This window comes from Branchiostoma belcheri, unplaced genomic scaffold (assembly GCF_001625305.1).
Source record: "Branchiostoma belcheri isolate BF01 breed outbred unplaced genomic scaffold, Haploidv18h27 scaffold546, whole genome shotgun sequence".
In the NCBI taxonomy this organism is placed as follows: domain Eukaryota; kingdom Metazoa; phylum Chordata; class Leptocardii; order Amphioxiformes; family Branchiostomatidae; genus Branchiostoma; species Branchiostoma belcheri.
Window position 1 is genome coordinate 1,878 of NW_017804183.1, and position 23,020 is coordinate 24,897.

The following is a 23,020-nucleotide window of genomic DNA, read 5'->3' on the forward strand; positions in this document are numbered from 1 at the left end:
ATTCGAATTCCCCAGATCGAACACGATCGAACACAGTTCGGGTTCTATGACATGTGGGAACTTTGCAGCCCAAATTTTACCACCGTGTTTGTCAACATTGGCCCGTCCTTGGCGAAAGAAATCGATATAACTGACCGTTCACCCTTATCATATCTCCAAGACTCTAGATCCTATCCACCTATAAGCTCTTTTGAGGCTCCTACATCGACAGAAATTTACGATATAATCACCAATTTAAAAAATTCAGCGCCAGGACAACATGAAATCAGTGCCAGTCTTTTAAAACAGATCGCTACAGAAATTTTAAATCCAGTAACACATGTATTCAAGACTTCTTTGGAAAGTGGTAAGGTTCCCTCTGATTTAAAGTCGGCAAAGGTTATTCCATTACATAAAGCAGGGGATCCGTGCGTATTTACTAACTATCGCCCGATATCACTACTACCAGTTTTTTCAAAAATCCTAGAAAAAAATCGTATATAAACGGATAGTGAGTCACGTGGAAATTAATAACATCTTATTCACACACCAGTATGGCTTTAGAAAAAAACACTCAACATATATGGCACTCTTGCAGCTCATCAACAAAATCACCGCAGCCCTTGGAAAGAATGAATACACCATTGGTATATTCCTTGACCTATCTAAGGCATTTGATACGGTAGATCATAACATACTTCATAAAAAAATCATAAATTATGGATTTGATGGGTCCGTCCTGTATTGGCTGAAAGATTATTTAAGTAACAGAAAACAATTCGTCTCTAATGGAAACATCAATTCTTCTCAGAAACCTTTAACTTGTGGAGTTCCGCAAGGCTCCATATTAGACCCCCTTTTATTCTTAATATATGTTAATGACTTAGCATTAGTATCAGATAATTTTTACCTCCATTTTTCCTCCATGGAAAATGGAGGTATTGTTTTTGGCGGCGTCTGTCTGTGTGTCTGTGTGTGTGTGTGTGTGTGTGTGTCTGTGTGTCTGTGTGTGTGTCTGTGTGTGTTTCCGCAACTTTGTAGTCAGCATAACTTCATAACGCCTTTATGGATTGTGATGATATTTGGTATGCTGATAAGTCTTAGGAAGACAAAGGTCAAGGTCAAATATGGGCCTCCTGGTGGATGACCTTGGTACTGCAGCAGAACTTCCGGTTTTTGTATCTTTGGTCCTGAACATGCTATGGTCTTAAATTGTTGGTGACAGATAGCTTTTCCTGTCAGGAATAAGTGGTGTGGGTTTGGTCCCCCTAGCAGCTTGTTCAGGAACTGCAGGGGACTTTCGGGCGAAATCTTTGAAAGCCAATAAGTCCAGATAGGAACAGCGTATTTTCATCATTTTTGGTGTGTAGGTATCTGACAGAGAGATGTACATAATTAACTGCAAATTATGCAAATTAGGACTTTATTTGCATAATTAATGAGGAAATTCTATAATTACAGTGTTTTACATTATAGAACTTTCATACATGTAATGTATGTAACCTATGGCAGATGGAACATCAACAGATACTAATTATGCAAATGATGACCTAATTTGCATAATTAATGCAAAAAATCTATGTTTTCTCAATGGTGAATGATGGGATTTTCATACTTGGGACATCTTTAAGTTAATCAAAAGTTAACATCATGATGCATATATTATGTTAATGCAGAGGTCATTTGTGTAATTAAAGAAGAAATTTACATTTACATATCAAGCCCATATTTCATGGAGGTATGAGATCTCGGAACTCTTGTTTTCTTTGTTGTTCGCAGATGATACAAACTTATTTATGTCACACAGTAATTTTGATACTCTATTGACAACGGTAAATGCAGAATTAGAAAAGGTCAGTCAATGGTTCAAGGCGAATAAGTTATCCCTTTATATAAAGAAGACAAGTTTTATTATTTTTTCTGGACCAAAAAAGAAGTATGATAAAGAAAAAGTCCACATATATATAAATAATAAACGTATCAATCAAGTAAACCACACTCGCTTTTTAGGAATAATAATAGATGAAAAACTTAATTGGAAGATACATATAGATTTGATTTGCAATAAGATTAGATAAGAACATAGGCATCATTAGAAAAATAAAGACCCTCCTCCCACGAAGAATATTCATAACATTATACTACAGTCTAATATATCCGTATCTATCATACTGCAATTTCATTTGGGCGAGCACCTACACAACTTCAATTAAACCACTCTATCAACTTCAAAAACACTTGCAGCTAACACACATTTCACAGCACACTCAGCACCTTTGTTTCGTGAACTACAAATCATAAATGTATATGACTTAAACAAATTACAAATAGCCATTTTTGTTCATAAAATCGTTCATAATACCAATAGTTTACCAGATCAATTCAACAGTTTTTTTTTTACATTCAGCTCAGACATTCACCAGCACAATACGAGACAACATAACCAATTAAGGCCGATCAAGACTAAATCCACACAAAAACAATTCTCAATAGCGTATAGAGGCCCCATCGTCTGGAACAAGTTAAGCCAACTGTTACAAAACTGCCAGTCAACTCCTGTGTTTAAAAAACTTCTTAAAAACTTTTTCTTACAAAACCCCAGTACAACTACAATCTGATTTGTTTGTTTTCCTTGTTATTGTTAATCTTTTGTTTTAATCGTTAATTCTTATGTTAATCATTTAATCAGTTTACTCTAACAGCTACCTGAATTACATCTATAAGACTTTTGTTTAATTTCTTTTAGTTAGTTTACACACTTCAGTTATTATTTCTGTGTCTTGATTTTGTTTAACTAATCATTGTTTAATTATTTCATTGTTAAATTTTGATGTTTAATTTAAATATGTTTTGTCATAACTTATCTTTGCTTGGGGTAGGCCTCTAGAAAAACCACCCAGGTTTCTGGCCTATATGATTATTATTATTTGATTGTGTAATGGTTTTTAATATACGTGCAAATGGTAAATAAATAAAAAAAGAAAGAAAGAAAAAGACATAAGTAAGCACAGTAAATAAACATAACAGATTTAATAGATTTAATAGATTTCAATGACTTCATAGCGACTCTTTATTCCAGAGTTTCCTTGAGTTAAAACGAGAGAACTGTTTACAATGCTATCCGTGTCATTAATGCAATCTAGCTAGCAAGCTGTACTACCACAAATTAACTTTGTATTCCTGTATAGTTTAGCAGCATTTTTTTTTTACTGACTGGAATCTTTTATTCGCCCGTTCACTAGTTTTGGGGCCTTCAAAGGATGTCATTCATAGAATTAGGACAGTGTGGCCTTATATTACAAGGTGAGTCGGCTGGAGTTCAGTTAACTCCCGCATGGTGGCATGTGAACCCATGAAGTGACCATCTGAGCCTGTACCTCAAATACTTTTGCGGTACTTTCATACACGTGGTTTTCGCCGTCACTGCCTTCTCTACCGCCAACCTATATAATTACCATGAACAAATAATTCGAATACTTTCTTCTTGCTACACCTGCCGCCACCGAGACCGGAAACTTTTGTTTGCTACCGGGAACATTAAGTGATTTACAGTACTGTGTTTTCTACCTAACACCACCTGAGGGCTCTAAGGTGACTAATGACACTGGTTCAACTACGTCTGTGTTTGGCATATAGAGCGCTCCCATGCTCAAGACAACAATCATGGCGGACCCCGACAAAGAGGTTAGTACAATTTTTCTCGGCTGTTATGTCTTTCATTTACTAGTAAGGCCGGTACATCTTAATGTAATTTAGTTCTCGTTATCGCAAAGACTTGGACTTTTCCTTAAAAGATTCTCTGAATAGGGCAGAGAACCCGGAAGATCAACAGGAAGGTAAAGTCTAGTGGAAAACCCGCAACTCGACATACTACTTATCATAAACATAGTCAGATTCAAGCTTTCCTTGCAACCCTCCTCCAATCATAATCTGAAATCTAGTATTTAACAAATGGCGTAGAACGAAGCAGATGCATTGGTGTGGCCTTAACATTAGGCTAAAGCGTAAGGCTAAAGCCAGGAGCAATGTGTTCTTATTGTAGAGGTACAAAATTGCCCATAACAATGCAGTAAATTAGTACTGCCTGTCCAGTTCAATTGTAAAGGCTAGAATGACATGTTAAAAGAATGAACTACTGGGTCTTTTTGTGCGGGCCGTCGTGATTGTTGTCTTATTAAAGAGGATAGTTCTCCTCGAACATGCCTTTTAGCAGTTCTATTCTGGTAATTTCTCGTCTTTCATCCATATTGGCAGAGCAGGTAGTCTTAATAATGATGATGATAATAATAGTAAAAATAATGAAAGTAATAATAACTGATCTTGGCTGTAAATTACCAGTAAATTAACTCTAAATTACAATTGACAAACGAAATCAGTGCATGTCTGTACAGTTCAATCTATCGTCGTTTGTCTTTTGCTAAGTCTCTACATAACCTCCTTGGTCCCTTAGATATTTTAGTACGTGAGACTCAAGTCTAATGTTGTGGCTTAGATAAAGTTTACAGTCGTCGACAAGGCTACTAAGTAGACCTTCATGTGGTCTTCCAAGATTTTCTGCTGAACGAGGCACTGAGGACCTTTTGTGGGGGTGAGTTCAGTAGTCTTAATAGTCTGTATTGTTTCTTCAGATGATCAGACTGCAATGGCTGATAAACTTTGCTCAGCTGAATCAACTCAACAATGAAGTGAAGCACATCAACAGTTACCTGGAGAGCAGCAGCGGACAGAAATGGTACGTCAGCAGAAAAGGGCAGGTGAGTTGTAGACTTCTAACTTTTGAGGCCACGACAATTTAATTTGATGGTTGTCGGACTTGAACATCGATCACGTTGAATTGATACATAGATCATCGGATCTGTGTTCAGGTATTAGCTCAAAATGTGACTTCTTCTGAAACAATTCAAGCCATGGCAAGTTAATTTGATGGTTGTTGGACATAAACATCATGTTGAACTGATACATAGGTCATCGGATTTAATCAGGTTCTGAGACCAAAATCTGCGTTCAGGTATTCGTTCAAAATGCGACGAGTCCAGATTCTTGTGCTGCAGTAAAGCTTGACATTTAGGTTCCTTCTAATGTCAATGTAACAACACAGGTAGACTTCCGTGGTAGGTGAATTGGCAAACTGGAATACATGTAATTAGTAATATCTATTATGACAAGACGTTAGAGTCCCAATTTTGCGTTGGGGGACAGTTATGAGGTAAGAGCTAGGGAGATGAAATAGCCTCCTGTTCTGTTCTTGTGATGTTCTATAGCCTGGTATCCAGTCTATCGTGGTAGGGGCAGGTGGTCTTCGGGGCTCTAATAGTTTTCCCCCGCCCAGCTCAACAGACCGCCCGGTAGGTGAGGAGTTACGCCTGTGATAGAGTTTTGCATGTCGGGAGTTGGCTAGATCGTGATGGGGCTAATCATCTCGCATCGTGCAAAACCTACCGGGGAACCTAGCTGAGGCGGGCGGGGAAGAGCTTCAGCAGCCCCAAAGAAAATCTGCCCCAATCGCGATAGCCTTGATGCCAGGTCAGATGCTCTGTACCACGACAGCTAAAGTTTCTTGCTAATGATTGTTTCCCCCTCCCCACAGATCCGAGTGCTGATCACCCCCACCCTGTTCTCACTGAGGGATGTGGACACCGTCAAACAGGAATTCTCGGCAGAACTCTGGTTTGAAATATTCTACAAGGACCAGAAGCTGAAGGGGGTTACAGACCGAGAGGTAAAGCGATTAGGCGGGTGGCAACACAGATTCAATTCTCATAAAAAAGGAGAATGAAGCTGAATGTAAAATTGAAATTGATTATGAGGTAAAATTTGATGCGGTCAGCTTTACTTAATGAATATACTTAGTGTAGTTAGTAGATATTTCGTACGATACGAACATATTATACATACAAACGTTATGCAGGCGGTCCCTATGTAGAGATGCAAGCCACTTGTACAGGTTTGACTGTATTATATATCAATGGCCAGGTGGACCTTATGACTATGTAGAGGTTTGGCTGTATGTCAATGGCCATGGAGGTGGACCTTATGTAGAGGTGATCACTAGTACAGGTTTGACTGTATACCAATGGCCAGGTGGACCTTATGTAGAGGTGGGCACTACTACAGGTTTGACTGTATATCAATGGCCAGGTGGTCCTTATGTAGAGGTGGTCACTAGTACATGTTTGACTGTATATCAATGGCCAGGTGGTCCTTATGTAAAAGTAGCCACTTGTACATGTTTGACTGTCATGTTTCAGGATGTAGACTGGGATAACCAGTGGGATCCGCGGATCGTTCTGAGGAACACGACGAGCATTGAGACACAGAGCTCAGCACAAAACCTGATCCTGGTAGTCGGGGAGGACGTGCCCATCGTGCACGAGTTCAGGAAGTTTCGGGCTACCTTCAAGGTTGACATGGATCTCGCCGACTTTCCTGTTGATCACCAGGTATGTTCTTATTTATAATCCCTTTAACAGTTCCGAGTGCACAGATGCAGTTTCGGATGCACTGCAGATGCACTTTGGTCTTAGACCTTAAACAGAAATCATTACGACTTACCTTTGCAGAACTGCGCCATATCTTAGTTCTTTATAAGACAACACAAATTTGATTTGTCGGTTCTCATGCTCTCCTCTTTTCTATTTGAGTTATTGAAGGAAGAAAAGAGGGAGTCAATGTCGCACTTTTCAGTAGCGTGCATATACCGGGTGAGCTACAAAAGCAAGGATTAAAACTCGCGTCCTATTGGTCTATATATTAGAGGGGATTCATTCCTCTAGCTACCAACATCTCGCACACGCAGTCGTCCCTCAGTAAAACATCTGGAGCCGCATAGTTTCTGTTTAGAACTTTTATTCAGCCTGTCATAAGACCGGTTTCGCCTGTGTGGCTTCTTCAAGTGTACAGAAGCTAAATGACACAAGTACATGAAGTTCTCACTTATATATCGCGTCCTATTGGTCCCAATGCAGGGTAAGAAATCATTAGATTATGCACCTGATGTTTTTTTCAGGAACTGACTGTCCAACTGATGTCAGGGTGGCCAATCAAGAAAGCGGACCTGAGAAAGAACTATGGGTCCAACGACACTATTACTGATGAGGACTTTGCAGGTACGCCGTGGTAACATTTTCCATAGACTAGTAGTAGTAGTAGTAGTAACGTTAACCTGGTTACCAAACCTACTATACGTGTAGCTCCCGAGTCCTACATCCTCTCCAAACGTTTGCGGAGTGGATGTTGGACACGGGAGCTATAATAGGTTTCGTAACCAGGCTATTCTCGTAGACCGTCATATAATTTATCATTCGTAAAATCCATGCAGTCTTATATTATGAGAATAGAAAATGTCACCATAATGACTAATATTATGGGGTCGTGTGACGTAGTGGCAGAGTGCTCGAGTCGGAACCAAGAGGTCCCGGGTTCGAGTCCTGACATGCCACCGATCTTGTGCCCTTGGGAAAGACACTTTACACAACTTTCCTCACTTAACCTGGGTGAAAATGAGTATTGTGTTGTTAAGTTAAAAAAAAAAAACTTCCGCCACCACGTCTTGTGATTACATGTTGGAATATATATATATATATATATATATATATATATATAATAANAATATATTATNTCTCTCTCTCTCTCTCTGAACTTGACCAGTGGACAGTGAGCAAGTTTCTAGACTGCAAACATGACACCAAAACTAACAGGCAGTCCGAAACCTTCGGCGAGTACCCCGTGTACAACATCACTGCGCATGTGCAGAGGAAGTCGTCTTTCTACTTATGGAACACCGTACTCATCTTGGTAAGTGCAGTACCTTTTTGTTTCAATTCAAAAATCGGATTTGACTGCGAGAGACTACTAATTGAGCGTTGGTTGTGCCATACATATTCTATGCAAAAGTAGAAAAATCATTGTGATATCAATCATGTACATTGTATACTGTATATCACTTTTCGATGCCTTTTCGAAGATTCTGATGATCTTCTTTTCCTAATCGGACAGCTAGCACTGGAGGTAATTGCTTTTAAATGTTGATCTACTAAAAAAACACCACAGTCGGCGTCAAATAACGCAAAAAGTTTGTCAAAGTTTGCTCAGTCTCATTCTCATCGTTAAGGGTCAAAGACCAATAAGTAGGCCCTACACCCATCCATAGGCTTGTTTCAGTCAGATGAAGCAGATTCTGATACCAGGTCTGGTCTGTTGGACTTAAAATGTTGCAAATCACCATTAAATCTAATGTTGTTTTTGTCCACAGTTCATCATCATTGCCCTCTCGTTCACGGTGTTCTCCATCCCACTAGAAGACCACAAAGACCGTCTCGGCATCACTTTCACCCTGCTGCTCACCACAGTGGCCTTCAAACTGGTGGTGTCCCAGTATCTTCCCACTGTTTCCTACCTGACTCTCTTGGTGAGTAGGACCTTTGCTTAGCCTAGTAGAATGATGTGGTAAACAGACTTAGCTTCATGTAATGTTGTTATCTGTTAGCTAGCGAAGCCAAGCCGAGAGATAGATATCATGATGAGCTGTAACAGACTTCACCTTCGGCCGTCGGGCGTACCTCGGGCGATACGGAATACCCCGTGTTGTATTCTATTCTATGTATATCACTACTTTCTGTACTTATTGTTCTTGTCAATGTTTGTTTGCAATTAGCCTTCGGGCGTGAACTTGCAATAAAGAAATCATTATATTGGCCATATGTACCCACTTCGGAGAATTGTTTGCAGTTAAACACCATGCAGACCGCCTTTCCCTAATACTGTGAAACCGCCACAAGTACACATTGGGATATTCATCTTCTATATCATTGTTAATTGTTATTAGGACAAGTACGTGCTGGGGTGCATCATCTTCCAGTGCGTGGTGGCTGTGCAGAACACCGTAGCCTCGGTGATAAGGGACAAGGAACGCGCCAGGCTGTTTGACGGAGTGTGTGTGGGCCTCTTTGGGGCTGCAGTCCTCTTGGCACATCTGGTCATTGGCATCGTCGTTTGGACAAAAGTACGCTAACAGTTACTGTTAATATATCATTAGAGTAAAAAGTATTCTTGAAAAGGCCATACCCAAAGAGATACATGTACCATTATAGCCCAAAATATCGAGCTACTTGGCACATCTGGTCATTGGGATCGTCTTTTGGATGAAGGTACGCAAACAGTTACTGTTGATGTGTATAAAGAGTAAAAAGTATTCTTGAAAAAGCTATACAAAAAAGTTACCAATTTGTAAATATAGCACAAAATATCGAGATACACTAAAGACGCGACGCCTGAAAAGCTAGAGACTTCTTCTAAGCATTTTAGTGGAAGGTCATTCAGCACCATGGAAAATTTGTTAACATTCACCACAAAAACGGTTTGTGAGGTAAGTTTCCTAGAGATTGATTTTATTAAGATAAAGTCTGGTTTTTGTCCTGAAGAGACGTTCCAAGGTCCCATCCTTCCCAAGGAGACTGTAGCCTCTGCCAGGCTTCTTGGGGCTGTCAAATGCTCGAAAGAAACATATGAATAGTACTACGTTTACTATACAGCCGATACTGTATATGACAATGGAAAAAAGGCGTAACAATGAATGAGTCAAGCTTAGATGAAGGTATGCAAACAGAATAGTAAATGAGGCCGAGTTTGATTCATATTTTGAAGTATCATATTATATTTCCTGGGTATAGAAATGTTACACATTTGTTTTAGGCCAAATCTAAAGCATAGAAGTCTTGCCAACACGATTCGTTTCTTAACAAATACCAACAAGTAAAATTTTATACCTCCGGGCTTTTTATTGTATATTTTTATATGTTGTTTGTTATGTATAGTTGATGGTGTTGAAGTTTATGTGTTTTAGCGTTCCTGGTTGTATTAACACAGGTCAACATTTTCATCTGCAGCCCATAACATGTACCCACGAACTTATGAAATTCTATTTAATCTGCCACAAGGAACTCGTAATGAAACTCAGAATGACAACGGGAACCGTTAAATCAGACGATAAAAATAACGGCTGAAGTAGCTTCCCGCATGTGGAAGCCATCGTCATAACTTCCTCCATTTTCCGCCGATTCTTCGCATAAATCGGGGAGGTTAAGGTCTTAATCATCGGTAAAAATGCATGTCGAGAACGTCTGAGACAGTATACCGCGGTATTTGTAAGTTAGAAATCGTACGTAACATCCAAAACAAAGATTGCGTTGTAGAGTACGTTGACCCCTGACCCATTGGCCCACCCGGAAGTGCCGATCATCATACGTCCTGTGAACGCGTACTAAAAATCCTCTCCAAACAACAATTGTTGCGCCTCGCATACAGAAGATGCATGTGGAAGGATGTGTCCTCCCCGTAGGTAATTATAATTTGGGGTGCATGGATGAGGATGTATGCCTAATGAAATGTGACATGACTACATGACTGTCTACACGTCTTCTACTCTACTAGTGGAAGAAGAACAGTGGCAAGCTGCAAGAGATAGACCAGAAGTTCGAGGTAAGACTCACTCCTGAACAGTTTGACACAGGAAAGGGCAGCTTGGAAAGCTTAACTTAGAGATAGTGCTTATAGACCAGAATAAGTAAAGTGAAATAAGAAAAAGAGATTTGATTTTGTACCTCAATACATTTGTACATGTATTAGGAATAATGTTGTTACACTGTTAAACAATACAGATTTATAAAAAAATTCAGGGACAACACTGTTATGATACGTTTGTGAAGATTAGTCATCCAAGGTAGAAAACTTGAATTAGTAAGATTGTATACTAGACTTTTCAACCGGATAAAAATTTAATAGCCAAACGTTTCAAGTGGTATTCCAACACCCTTCATCCGTGAAATGTTGAATTGGTATGATATTTCATTGTCAACACTCCTGAGATGATATGAGTACTCTAAACTAGACCGATGTTATATCTTGTTTCTTACGTACCGCCAGCATCTCAAAGAACGAGTTGACGAAGCCTACAAGGAGCGTGAACGCGCCAAGAGGTATGGCATAAAAGTACCTGGGAGCACCGGGAGCAACCTGATCATCAAGGGCTTTACTGAAGAAGAGGTTCGAGAGGTAATGGTTGTTCTCGTGTGTTTGTAAAACATTCTTTTTCCCTGATGTTTCTTCCTCTCCCTGTATTCAGTCATCTCATGTCTACCATTAATGACCACACTATAGAAAAACTATGATGTGAATTCATCTCCAGTTGCAGAGGGAAGAAATCTAGATCAGATTAGATCATGTAGAATGTATTCTCTAATAGTACCTAAGGCTTCTGCGTTCTTTTACCCTCCTATTCTATTATTATGTTACATGTACTATGTATTATATACAAGTAACATCATAGTCTGATGTATGCATTTAGTGCTATGGGCATGAGCATGCAAATAAAAATTCTATCATTTAAAGGGCAATTTTATATTTCACCCAAAGAGTTACCATGCATATGGGAGCCAGACCAGGTATCGGGCCGTTAGCCCGTTCCCGTCGGTGGCCCAAAGCAGTACGCCCGCCTGTCTACCGCTCCGGGATCCGCTACGGAGGAGTTTAGCCCGAGGGAGTTTGGAGTGGTAAAGGGCTGGCCCAATGCCAGTCTGGCTCCCTGGGTTGTTTATGCCCAGATTTTTCACTTACACACCTTGTGAGATAAAATGTTTCCTGTACATTTCTAGTCTTAAATGGACCTTTTCTCATCATCAGTGTTCCTGCATGTAATTGCTGTGTACTTCCCTCTATCTTTCCATCAAAAAAGTGAACCAAACTGCGAATCGGATCTGATATCTTTGTGAGGCCGAAAACTATTTGCTGTACACTTCTGGCCTGAAAAGGGGGACTCTGTTTATCTGCAGTTCCCTTTACTTATTTACTTATAATCTGCAGTGCCCTTACAACTAATTGTAACTATTCTCCTTTATCTTCCCACAAAAAGTTTGATCCAGGCTACGAATCAGATCGTGAAGATAAACCACTCATGAGTTGCTGTTGAAAGACCACTCGTGTAAGACCTTCCACACAACCGATGGAGGTCTGGGAGACCCGTGTGTGCCCTGACGACTAAACTGTACTCGGACAACCATTTTTGCTCAACTTACTCTTTCTTTATTGCTGGCAAAAGTCTAAACTTTTGTTATTATCAACTGGTGGTAATTGGCATGATAATTGGCTTAATGTCACCTTGTATAAAGAACTTGTGACATAGCTTTATAGATTCTTTGAGCTTGCATGGCATTCTAATTTTGTTGGACGTACTTCTGATTTGTGGAGTAGTGTCAGTCTTTTATCATTACTACGTTATATATCAGCAACAACTATATTGCTCCCGTTGTGTGTGTAACCAAAATATAGGCCTGATCTTATATACATTAGAGCAGAAAACGTTAGCTTGAGAAGCAACTACAATAAGCAAAGTAAAAAACGCAACTACAGTTGTAAGATAAAATTGAAATATTTGATATACACTGATGGTTGTTTTATGCAAATAGCTATGTTCATTGAATTATGCTAACTATCATTATTATTTATCTGAGGAAATGTTGGTGCCATTGGAAAAATAATCAAATCAAATTGTTATAGTCCTTTTCTTTAGAAATAAGACATAAGTAGTTTTTGATGATATTTTACTTATTTTATCTAATACATATATACGTAGCGCTGTTGGATTCACTGCTGGATGCCGTGATGCCCTACGTCCTCGAGTCTGAGGTCACAGGACGAGAGTGAGTAAGTGAGAGTAGCGTTGTTTCCTTCGTTTAGATGGGACGCTAAGAGCCAGGAGTATTAAACAGGAGTTGAACTGGGCTTGCCTTCTGTTTTCTCTTTACTATTGATAAATGTAGATCTACATGCACCTAAATGCACAAGTAAGCGCAGTACTAAATACAGTATAAAATGCCTAAGTATATATGGAAATCTAAAAGTTTCCGTACTTGGGCATTTTCACCCAAAATCCTAAAGTTATTTGTAAACAGTGATTCATTGGTTTCTAACATCCCCAGAGCAAAGGTCAGTTCTAAACCGTGACGCTTTTGCCGCCAGGCATCTGCTTGGAGAATATTCCCAGTCACAAGGTCACCAATCGGTGCCTGATAAAAAAAGCTTTTACAAAAAAAAAATTACAACAAACAGATGAATTTACATTCACTCGTAATACTGAAAGGCTCTAAATATCCACTAAAACAACACAGTTCTCGAATCATACAAATAATTCTGAATATGTGGATTTTTAATGTAACGTCACATGTATTTGTAAATTTGATCAGGCAGTACAATCATTTGTACAATCACGTTTGGTTTCCCGTGCGAAGTCGTTCGAATTTCGGCTCAACACCTTGATCTTCATCTTTAAGGAGTTGTCTCGTCTTATCTGATCCGAAGTAAGGCGTTTGGCTCGACGTGAAAGTTGAAATATCTCCTTCTTCACCCTTCCCAAACTTCGAACTCCCGCTTGTAACCTGTGGAATTATTCTACTGCCTGTTCAAACTTACAACTGATACATGTGACGTTACTATAAAAATTCGCATATTCAGAATTAGTTGTAGGATTCGAGAAATGTTGATCTTTTAGTGAATATTTAGAGCATTCAACGCTACGAATGTAAATTCATAACTTTTTTTGTTTAAAAGTTTAACTTTCTCAGGCACCGATTGGTGATCTTGTAACTGGGAATATTCTAAAAGTAGATGTCTGGCGGCAAAAGCGTCACGGTTTAGAACTGGCATTTGTTTGCTCTGGGACTGTAGAAACCAATGGATAAATAATCTCTTACAAATAGGATTTTAGGTAGAAAGGCCCCAGAACTGATTTTTTTTTAAATTTCCATTTATACTTTGGCATTTTATATTGTACAAGTACTGCACTTACTTGTGAATTTAGGTGCATGTATCAATATGAGTAGTGAGAGAGTATCTTTAAATAAACACAATTAATTATACCTGGTACATCTTACAATTTTCCTATTGAAGATGCAATCTTAAGTATCACAGTCATTTCTACATAAAGATAGCATTTGGACATCCCCAAATTTGGACATTATTTTTTTTCATAATTTGGACATTTGATCACATTTCTACTCTTAAATAAAGAATGTTAAAAAAAACTTATTTTGCGTGTTTTTTTTGGGGGGGGGGCGTTTTTATCATTTTTGTACTGGCATATTTCATTACACCAGCCCAGGGTTGCATTTTTATGGTAACCGTTTGCCAATGGGATACTTCCTGGCTAATTATGGGTTCACCACACCACGAAGTGGTGGTGAACCCATATTGCTTTTTCGGATGTTTCTTCTTCTCCTCCTGCCATTTTTTAAATGGATTCAGCTTCTTCATTTTAGGGCCTAAGGTCCTGAAATTTGGTATGGAGGTACAGTGGGCAAATACCACTAGGCGTTTTTTAAATTTTGTGATACAGGCTTTTAGAATGGTTTTATTTGAGTTTTTTGGCTGTGTTATAGCAAATGTATTACTGTGTTAGTGTGCCGTGTTTACCACGTCTGGGCATGAGTCATCACAATGGAATGCAGGGCATCAACCAATAGGCATGCAGCTTTCCTCTATACTTCTTGCTGATTGGCTGTTGGGATTTAACTTGATTAACACCTGCACAGAGCATTTCCACCTGCACAGAGCATTTCTTGCTGATTGGCTGTTGGGATTTAACTTGATTAACACCTGCACAGAGCATTTCCATACTGACAGTATGTCTTTATTCAAGTGTTTTGGTAGGTATTTCAAGCTTTTCTGCTCCAGCATTGGAATGCGGGGCATGAACGTTTTTTTATTTATTTTGAAAATCAACAGTTTGCATTATGCAATTAAAAATCCTAACCAATAAAGTAGGGAATAGCTATCCAACTGTTTTTTTCGTTGTATGTTACTTCATATTATAGTTATATCAATGTAAATCATTGTTTTCCCTTGTGTTTCTCATTCTTTCCCTGCCATGTCGTAAAATGTGGTGAACCCATCGCTGTATTTGCTCCAAAGCAAATATTGGCCTTTCTAGTTCCATACTGTCTTTGCCAGACTGGTCTTTGCAGACACCGAAAGATATGCTTGGAGATTACAACACTTTTACTATATCCTGTTTCCCATTTCCGTGATGCATTGCGGTTAAGGGGGGTAAAATTGTGGAACTTGCGGCATTGTGATTTTTCGACAGTTGCCAAAACCTTGAAAACGTATGAAGAAACCAACACTATCATCGTAGTGACATTACAGTGCTGTTGAAAAGTTAAGTTGATGATTCAAATAAGGTCCAAAAATCCGGATAATCTATAAACCATGCATTCACTTCTGGAGGTGATAATCTGTCAAAGTCTGAAACCCAAAATGTGCACCCAAAATTAGAGCTGTGCACCCAGATATTTGTGTCAGCTGATGCACATTTTTAAGATACAGTACTATACTAGTATACAACATATATATAGCAGTCTTTAACTGTCAAAAGTTGTTTGAAATTTTGAAGTCAGTTTATCTATAAATATATAAAATTTAGGCTTTTCTGACACTCAACCTTATGTTGACATTTTTTTCTGTGCACCTGAATTTACATATTTGGTGCATCAATGCACTATTCTTTAAAAATAATAAGGACCATTTGTAGTTCCAACTAAAGGTGGTTTACTAGTGTACCACACAAACAAGGTTTACCTTTTTGTAGATAGTTGTATTTTGATTTGCTATATATTTGTACTGTATGTTTCTATTAGAAACATCAGAAATTATATTGTTTTCTATATGAATTGTATGAAAGCTAATGGAGCAATAATGTATCCAAGTTTACGTCGTTCAAATTGTCACCTCAGACGTTACAGGAGAGTACATACGTGTAGACTCGACCATAAACCACAGTCACCAGATGCCGTTTTTACCCAGTTTTATTTCACCATGTCAAAAGACTAACAAGAAAAATTTCTAAGGCCACAGCAGGTAGTTTTCATGGATGGCATAATTGATTTTGCATTTGGGCATAAAAAGAAGAAATTTTGTTGCCATCCAACCATAAAATGTCAAACCTCTATTCGTCCTGTCGCAAAAACGACAAACTTTAGGGTACAAGAATGAACTTCAGCTACCTATGAGTATGGAAATCTACTGCTGCCACATGTATAAGAGCGGGAACAGTTTGGGAGCCCTTCATTTTGTGTGGAAGATACCAGCAACGAAAGAGGAAATGCAAGGAACCTGAACCAGACAAGCTAACAGATGCACCTAGCAGAGAAGGGGTTCAGTACTAGTGTTATTGTATCACACATGGGAAATGAGGAGAAGACTTAAGGACAAATTCTTTCTGATTACGTAATATGCAAAACCAGTGATCATGAAGATGGGCAGATTTCTGACAGATGATGCAGCAACAGAAGAGCGTGTTGAAAGTACATTTTAGATCATAGATTAGGCCTCGATTGAAGATGGGATATCTACAACCTTGAGAATGTAGGAATCTTGTTTATTGCTCGCCTTTTTTGCATTTTTATCGCATTAAATTTGGAGTCGGTGGAGGATCTCATCCATAAAATTTACTTGCTGTGGCCTGATAATGCATAAACAAAAGGAATAAATGTCATTACCCCACCAATAGTACATCTGAATAGTTTGAAATTTATACATTTCCATACATGAAATATTTTTTCTTTAAAAACCTTGATAACTAACAAATTACATTAGAGTGGCCTTACTTACACTCTGCAACGTTTGTATACTTACTAAAAGGAACCCTAATTCAACACCACTTACAAATCTCTTGAATAAAATGTATACAATGTATAACTTATAAGAATACTTGCTTCACGGAACACAAATTTAATCCACCCTCAAAAGAAAAACAATATTAGGTAACACCAACTTAATCAATTGGTCCTTGGGTTCACCCGCTTTGTTTTTTTTCTGTTTTGTATCAATACTAACTACAAGGAACCCTAATTCAACACCCTTACAAATCTCTTGAATAGTTGAAATGTCTAGTAGAAAACTTACCACAAGGAACCCCAATTCAACACAATCTTTTGAATAATTGAAATGTCTCTATTGTAACTGTACAAGGAACCCTACTTCAGACCCCCCTTACAAACTAAATCTGTTCATTTTTCATGCTAGTAAATCTCTTGACTGTTTGACATATAATGTCTAGTTGAGAACTTACCACAAGGAACCCTAAGTCGAATCTTCCCCTCATTTTACAAATCTCTTGAATGTTTGAAAAGACTTGATCATCGATAATTTTTATCTATACTGAGATGTTTTAGTATCAATAGCCTTAAAATCTCAAATTGTGGTTCATTTTCAGCATTTTGCATTACAAATGTGTTACTATATATATGTATACAAGTCTGAAAAAGAGTGTACACATAGGCAGATTAGCCTTGACCTGCCATACCAAGCTGCCAGTTTTTTAAAATCTATTTCACTAGGACACTATATATATGGAAAACTACCAGTTCCACCACCTTATACCATTGCCAATTATATGTATATACGAACTATGTAAAGTGTGCCTTATTTATATGTATGATGATGTTGACCTCAACCAATATCAAAGTCATATGCCTATGTTTGGACAATGTCTGTTTAAATACATAAGTTCCCTAGCTCCGTAACCTATATTCATTGATGATTCTTTCCAATCCAATTACATAAAATATTAATATATTACCTGTATGGCCCAAGTACATGAAAGTCCTACCCTAGCACTGATATGCTGATACGTAATTTCCTATGATATTAGTTACAAGTAAAATCACTTTGCATAATCTATGTGTAATCATAACACCCTTACTCCAATCCCTACACGTAAGTATTGAATTCCCATCATTTCATAACAATCAGAAAAGTTCATGACTGCATATAGTCTGTCTTAATGTTCTCTATATGTAATATGATGGAACCCAGTATAATTATAGTTTCCTCATCAATTATATAAATCAGGTTGTGATTTGCATGGTTATCTATGTCCATTATAAGTTACAGTTTACAACTTGCTTCAGTTTGCTTCAGTTTGACTCTGTTAGAGACCTTAAAATACAATCTACGCCTGCTCTTTATACAGTACAGGCCTTAAAATACGCATCAAGTTCTGTAGGACGTACCGCGATATTCCGCGAGACGTCCAGCAATATTCCACAGGACGCACCGTGAAAATTTTTGCGTATTTCGTGGCCTGTGCTGTAAGTGTCATAGGGAAAACAATGTTGTGTTTCCTGTTTCAGTCCTGAAAAAATTAAGGGTTGGTAGGTAGGGATTATCTTTTTTCTTTCTTTCTTCTTTTAGATCTATATACATGGGTCCAACTTATACAATATAGTTTAAGTAAAACTTGGATCATTTCACGTTAGAAAATTTATTGTACAGCTTGTAAGAAAGAGGACAGACGGTTGACTGTTGTGGCAGGGGTGCTGTTGGATCCAACAGGTCACATGTGCTGTGTAGTCGATTTCATTCTTCCAACATCAGCAGCATCTGAGTGTGTAAAGGGGGGGGGGGGTTACAAGTCCGAAATATCTGTATTTGCCAGGGTAGCCGATGCACATAATAAATTACTGATCAAATTGCAAGGAATTGAGGATTAAAGACAGCTTTCATATATAACAGGTTTCCTCTGATCAAATTCCATTTACTGCTTAGGCTGAAATTAAATCAATTATTCTAAATTACAATTTATCATAAGGGGTTAGGGCAAACCCTTCACAAGTCCTTTCCACCCAAATCAACACCACTTAAAATGTGGCCTATACCTTACCAATGGGGGGATAAATCATAATGATTTTGAACTGATTCAAAGAAAATTTTAAGTGTCTTATAATTCCAAATTCTGTTTGGAATTTGAATTTCTCTGAGAGAACCAAGAACTGGATTTTGTACTTGCCTCTCCTGGCTGAGTTCACTCACTGCTCTGTTGCTGTGCAGCACAATCTAAGGAATATATAAGGAAAAATGTACGAACTGTTGCTTACTTATCAGTCTGGCTACATTGTACTTCATAAAATAGTTCACCTGGAACTGAGGGCAGTTTCACACATCATCCGATCTGAGATGACTGAGAATTAATGATTAACAATAACAGCACAATGGTAACAAGACTGGCAATGAAAACATACATTGCCATGGCGACGGTGGTTCATGTTCGGGTTATTGTTTGCATGGCACTGCCATCGTTTCATGATTTTGAGGAAGACAGATACAGTGCACTCCTCCCCCGAGTGTATAGTGAACGAGCCCCGGGGTCACAGAAAGTAGGGCCATCCGGGGCAGACAGGTCATCTGGGTCTTCCCAAGGGTTTCCAGGAATGTGGGCATAGATGTGGGTCAGAGAAATGCCTGTGGACATTCCATTCCTGTGGACAAAATGCCTGTACAATTTCCTAGAATTCTTGCGAATTGCACACAATACTGTACCATTAGGCTCCTCCCTGAGACGTCGCCAAAAACTCTACTGAAATCGAAACACCCAATTTGCAGCCATATTGTGCAGTCTGCATATCATCAAGCTGATCACTGATATGTTTAAGTTTAAACTGTAATTTCCAACACAAGAAATTGGACTCACCCAAATTTTCGACTGTACAACTCCAGTCTTTGTCAAGGAATGAGCAATCCACCGCTTCCGTGACGTCACGCAGATAACACACGTGACTCCGTGAGCAGTGGATCATAGGTTGCAGAAAGTCTGTGGCGCCCCCCGTCTCTGTTGAGGGATGGTTGTAATGCCCCGATGCAGATGGCCTCTTTAATCCCTCGTGCAAAGAAGGTGTGTCTAAACTGTACTTACTTTGTGTATGGTGGCATTTTTACAAACAACTCCATGGAGCTGCCATGGGGTCACCTGTTTCCCCATTGTATGCAATCTATACTTAGAGCATTTAGAACAACGTGCCATTAAATCTGCCTCACACACCCCTGTGTGGTGGTGCGATACGTTGATGACACTTTTACCAAGCTTAAGAAGGCGTACGAACAAGAGTTCACAGAACATCTAAATGACCTTGACCTAAAATTCACATTTGAAGAGGACGGGTCCCTGCAGGTTAAGATATACCGCAAACCCACACATACTGACCAATATTTGAACTTCCATTCTAATCACCCCCTGGATCATTAACTCGGGGTTATCCGCACCCTGTTTCACAGAGCGGAAACAATTATTACTGACCCTCAAGATTTAGAAGAGGAGAAAGTTCACATTTCAAAGGCACTAACAAAGTCTGCCTACCCCACTTGGGCTTTAGACAAGGCTAATAAACAGACGCCCAAAGACGGTAACCAATATCAGAGCAAGAACAAAAGCCCAAATAGAGGGCACATGGGATTAAGACCTGTTTTAGACCAACTAGAACCCTCCGGAATATACTGGTTTCCGACAAAACACCAAAAGGAAACCAACTGTGGGGTAGTTTACCATAAACAGTGTCAAGGACAGAACTCCAAGGGTCCATGTAAGGAAACCTATATTGGAGAGACTGAATGATCTCTCAAGGCTAGGTTCTTAGAACACAAACGACCTAGCCCGACTACTTCGGAGGTCTCACAACATATACACATAGAATCGCCTGGACATTCAGTTTTACTGGACAAAGTAAGAATCTTGGACTCAAAATCGGACTTCTTTGCACGAGGGATTAAAGAGGCCATCTACATCACGGCATAACAACCATCCCTCAACAGAGACGGGGGGGGGGGGGGGCGCCACAGACTTTGTGGCAACCTATGATCCACTGCTCACGGAGTCACGTGTGTTATCTGCGTGACGCCACGGAAGCGGTGGATTGTTCATTCTTTGACAAAGACTGGAGTTGTACAGTCGAAAATTTGGGTGAGTCCAATCTCGTGTTGGAAATTACAGCTTAAAGTTGCTTCATAATGAATGGAAAGTGTTTAAACTAGAAGTGCAGATTATGTTGAAGCGTGCGGTTAACTATACTCACTGCTGACTGAGGTTGGTTTATCATAGCCCTTTTAAGTCTATTCGTTTGCCGCGAAAACCGTCTGGGAATGCATTCTATAGCAGTCACACCTGTGCTGCAGCGCAATGTGAACCAGTCATAATTGCCCTGAGGAAGGTGACAGACAGACGGTCACCGAAACGTCGGCTGAATAAAAAAATTGCTTGTGTAAAAAGAGTCTCTTTACTCCTTTGAAGTCTAATGACATCAATGTGCAATCATATGTTTTTTTCTTTGTATGAAATAGATAACTTAAGACCTAATCCAAAGGGCCAGTGCCAACCGGAAAGAGGCAAAAAAACCTTTTTTTTAGAAAGTATGACAGAAAGTGATATTTTCTTGAAAATATTGGACTACAGAGAGAGATATATTTTGTTCTTTAAGCAATTAGAAAGCAATTCAGAGTGTAAACAAATAACAGTCTATACTATAAACGTGCATGAAATCAAATTCAAAATAGCTCAAAAATTTAATGTACCTGTCACGGTAATACCGCAGGCTTGCAGGAACCTTCTCTCTGAGTCCTCCCAGTACTTGGACTTCCGAAGCTCATCTTTGAACTTCTTTGCCTGGCTGAATGCCGTCTCGGGATCATTCAGAGTTTCGCGGATTTTGAGCGCCCACCTACTGGCATTTTTCGTCATGTCGCTGTCTTGCACGCTGGTCTCCACGATTCTGTTCCGGAGGCCCTGTGGCAACTTCTTCCCGTCAACAAGTTTGTTGATCATGTCTGCCAGACCGGTCTTGTCGGAAATGAGGACGGGGATGCCAGCTGCGATGGCCTCCAGGCCGACCAGCCCAAACGGCTCGGAGCGGGACGGCATCAGGACCAGGTGGGCCCTCATCATGTCACTCCTGATCTCCTCCTGGGTCCCGTACGGCAGCAGGGTGGGTACCAGGTCGGGACTGTTCAGGGCATGTTTCAGGATCCTCTCGCTTGTTTCCCAATCATCCTCGCTGATGCCGCGGACACACAACCGGACATTCTTGATTTTCTTCACCACATCCCTCATGGACTGTCCAACAAGGTCATGGCCTTTCAACTTCTCCACCTTCCTCACTCTGCCAATGGACAGGACGACCATCTCCTCTCCCCCAGGACTCACATGGGCGTCCAGGAATATCTTGGATGGCTTCGGGAGGAAGATGTGGTGATTCTGTTTGAATTTCCTATCTCCTTTGTACTTGGTGCTGAAGTGGTTGTAAATCCGCTCACCCACAGAGAAAGTTGCCTTTGCGTTGTCCACTTTCATAAGCATATCATTCTCTTTCTTCCCAGCATTCATGGCCTTCCGGCCTCCCTTGTAGTACTCTGTATCCTCAGGTATGACATGGGTGAACATGATGAGGTCTGCCTCGTCCTTGTAGTAGTCATTATGGATGTTTCGGGCTGCCGTATCTGTGATGTCAGCATGGCCAATGATGACATCAATGTGTGGTGGTAGCTCTGATTCTGGGTTGAGGCTATTCAGGTATTCATGTTGTGGTTTCTTTGATTTCGGGTAGCGGCTGTTGTAGTCGAAGGTCAGCCAGTCTAAGGATGGCTCTCTCAGGTCCCCTTTTTTTCGATAGGGTTTGATCAGCTTGACATTATCTCTGTCTGCCGCCTTCTGGTCTTCTTCAGGCACATCCAGCTGTAGGACTGTGGCGTACACAACTGCCTTGCCTGTCAGGCCTAGGGTTTGGCCTGCATAGCAGTTGATGGTGGAAATTCCCCCCTTGGAAGTCCCATACTCATCGTTAATTAACACGATTACCCGCTCTTCAGCATCTTTAGGAAAACAAAAGCAAAGATATTTAAAAAAACTCATGAACATGTAACTTGGAAACATTATTTGAATAGCGGCAGACTATAAAATTGGCTATCCACTCTACTCTCCAAGCAGAGGTTTGGGTTTGGGGTTATTTTTGGTGTGTTTTTAGGCTTTTTTTATCGGGGTTTCTCTTTTGCACTGAATTTTATTTGGGTTTGGTGGGAAAAAATTCAGTGCAAAAGAGAACCCCCCCCCCAAAAAAAGCCCCAAAACACGCCAAAAATAACCCCAAACTCAAACCTCTGCTTGGAGAGTAATTCACTCCTGAGCAGTATAAAACTACATGATACCATGCGTGTGTAGTGAGTGCCCACCCAT

General features: G+C 39.7%; 2 protein-coding genes across 2 annotated transcripts; one reads left to right on the forward strand and one right to left on the reverse strand.

Annotated features, from left to right (window-relative positions):
• Window positions 1-3,642: 3,642 nt before the first annotated feature.
• Window positions 3,643-11,182, forward strand: LOC109481273 (gamma-aminobutyric acid receptor subunit delta-like). The gene is made up of 12 exons (XM_019783807.1): window positions 3,643-3,663; window positions 4,608-4,733; window positions 5,241-5,261; window positions 5,567-5,698; window positions 6,228-6,419; window positions 6,986-7,082; window positions 7,613-7,773; window positions 8,231-8,386; window positions 8,804-8,980; window positions 10,408-10,455; window positions 10,900-11,028; window positions 11,162-11,182. Exons 1-12 carry the CDS (start codon window positions 3,643-3,645, stop codon window positions 11,180-11,182), a joined length of 1,281 nt encoding a protein of 426 aa, XP_019639366.1.
• A 1,433-nt stretch (window positions 11,183-12,615) lies between these two features.
• On the reverse strand, window positions 12,616-23,020 carry LOC109481274. Its single transcript, XM_019783808.1, has 3 exons — window positions 23,017-23,020; window positions 21,367-22,659; window positions 12,616-12,716 (listed from the first exon to the last, which is right to left on the reverse strand). Exons 1-3 carry the CDS (start codon window positions 23,018-23,020, stop codon window positions 12,616-12,618), a joined length of 1,398 nt encoding a protein of 465 aa, XP_019639367.1.

Excerpts from the sequence above, each read along its gene's own strand:
- LOC109481273 (XM_019783807.1), top strand. The coding sequence starts at position 3,643 with ATGGCGGACCCCGACAAAGAG. Across the intron at positions 8,387-8,803 it reads TTTCCTACCTGACTCTCTTG|GACAAGTACGTGCTGGGGTG; the intron begins GTGAGTAGGACC and ends AATTGTTATTAG. Across the intron at positions 11,029-11,161 it reads CTGAAGAAGAGGTTCGAGAG|TTGCAGAGGGAAGAAATCTA; the intron begins GTAATGGTTGTT and ends ATTCATCTCCAG.
- LOC109481274 (XM_019783808.1), bottom strand. Across the intron at positions 12,717-21,366 it reads CTGCGGTATTACCGTGACAG|CGTCCCATCTAAACGAAGGA; the intron begins GTACATTAAATT and ends CCTGGCTCTTAG.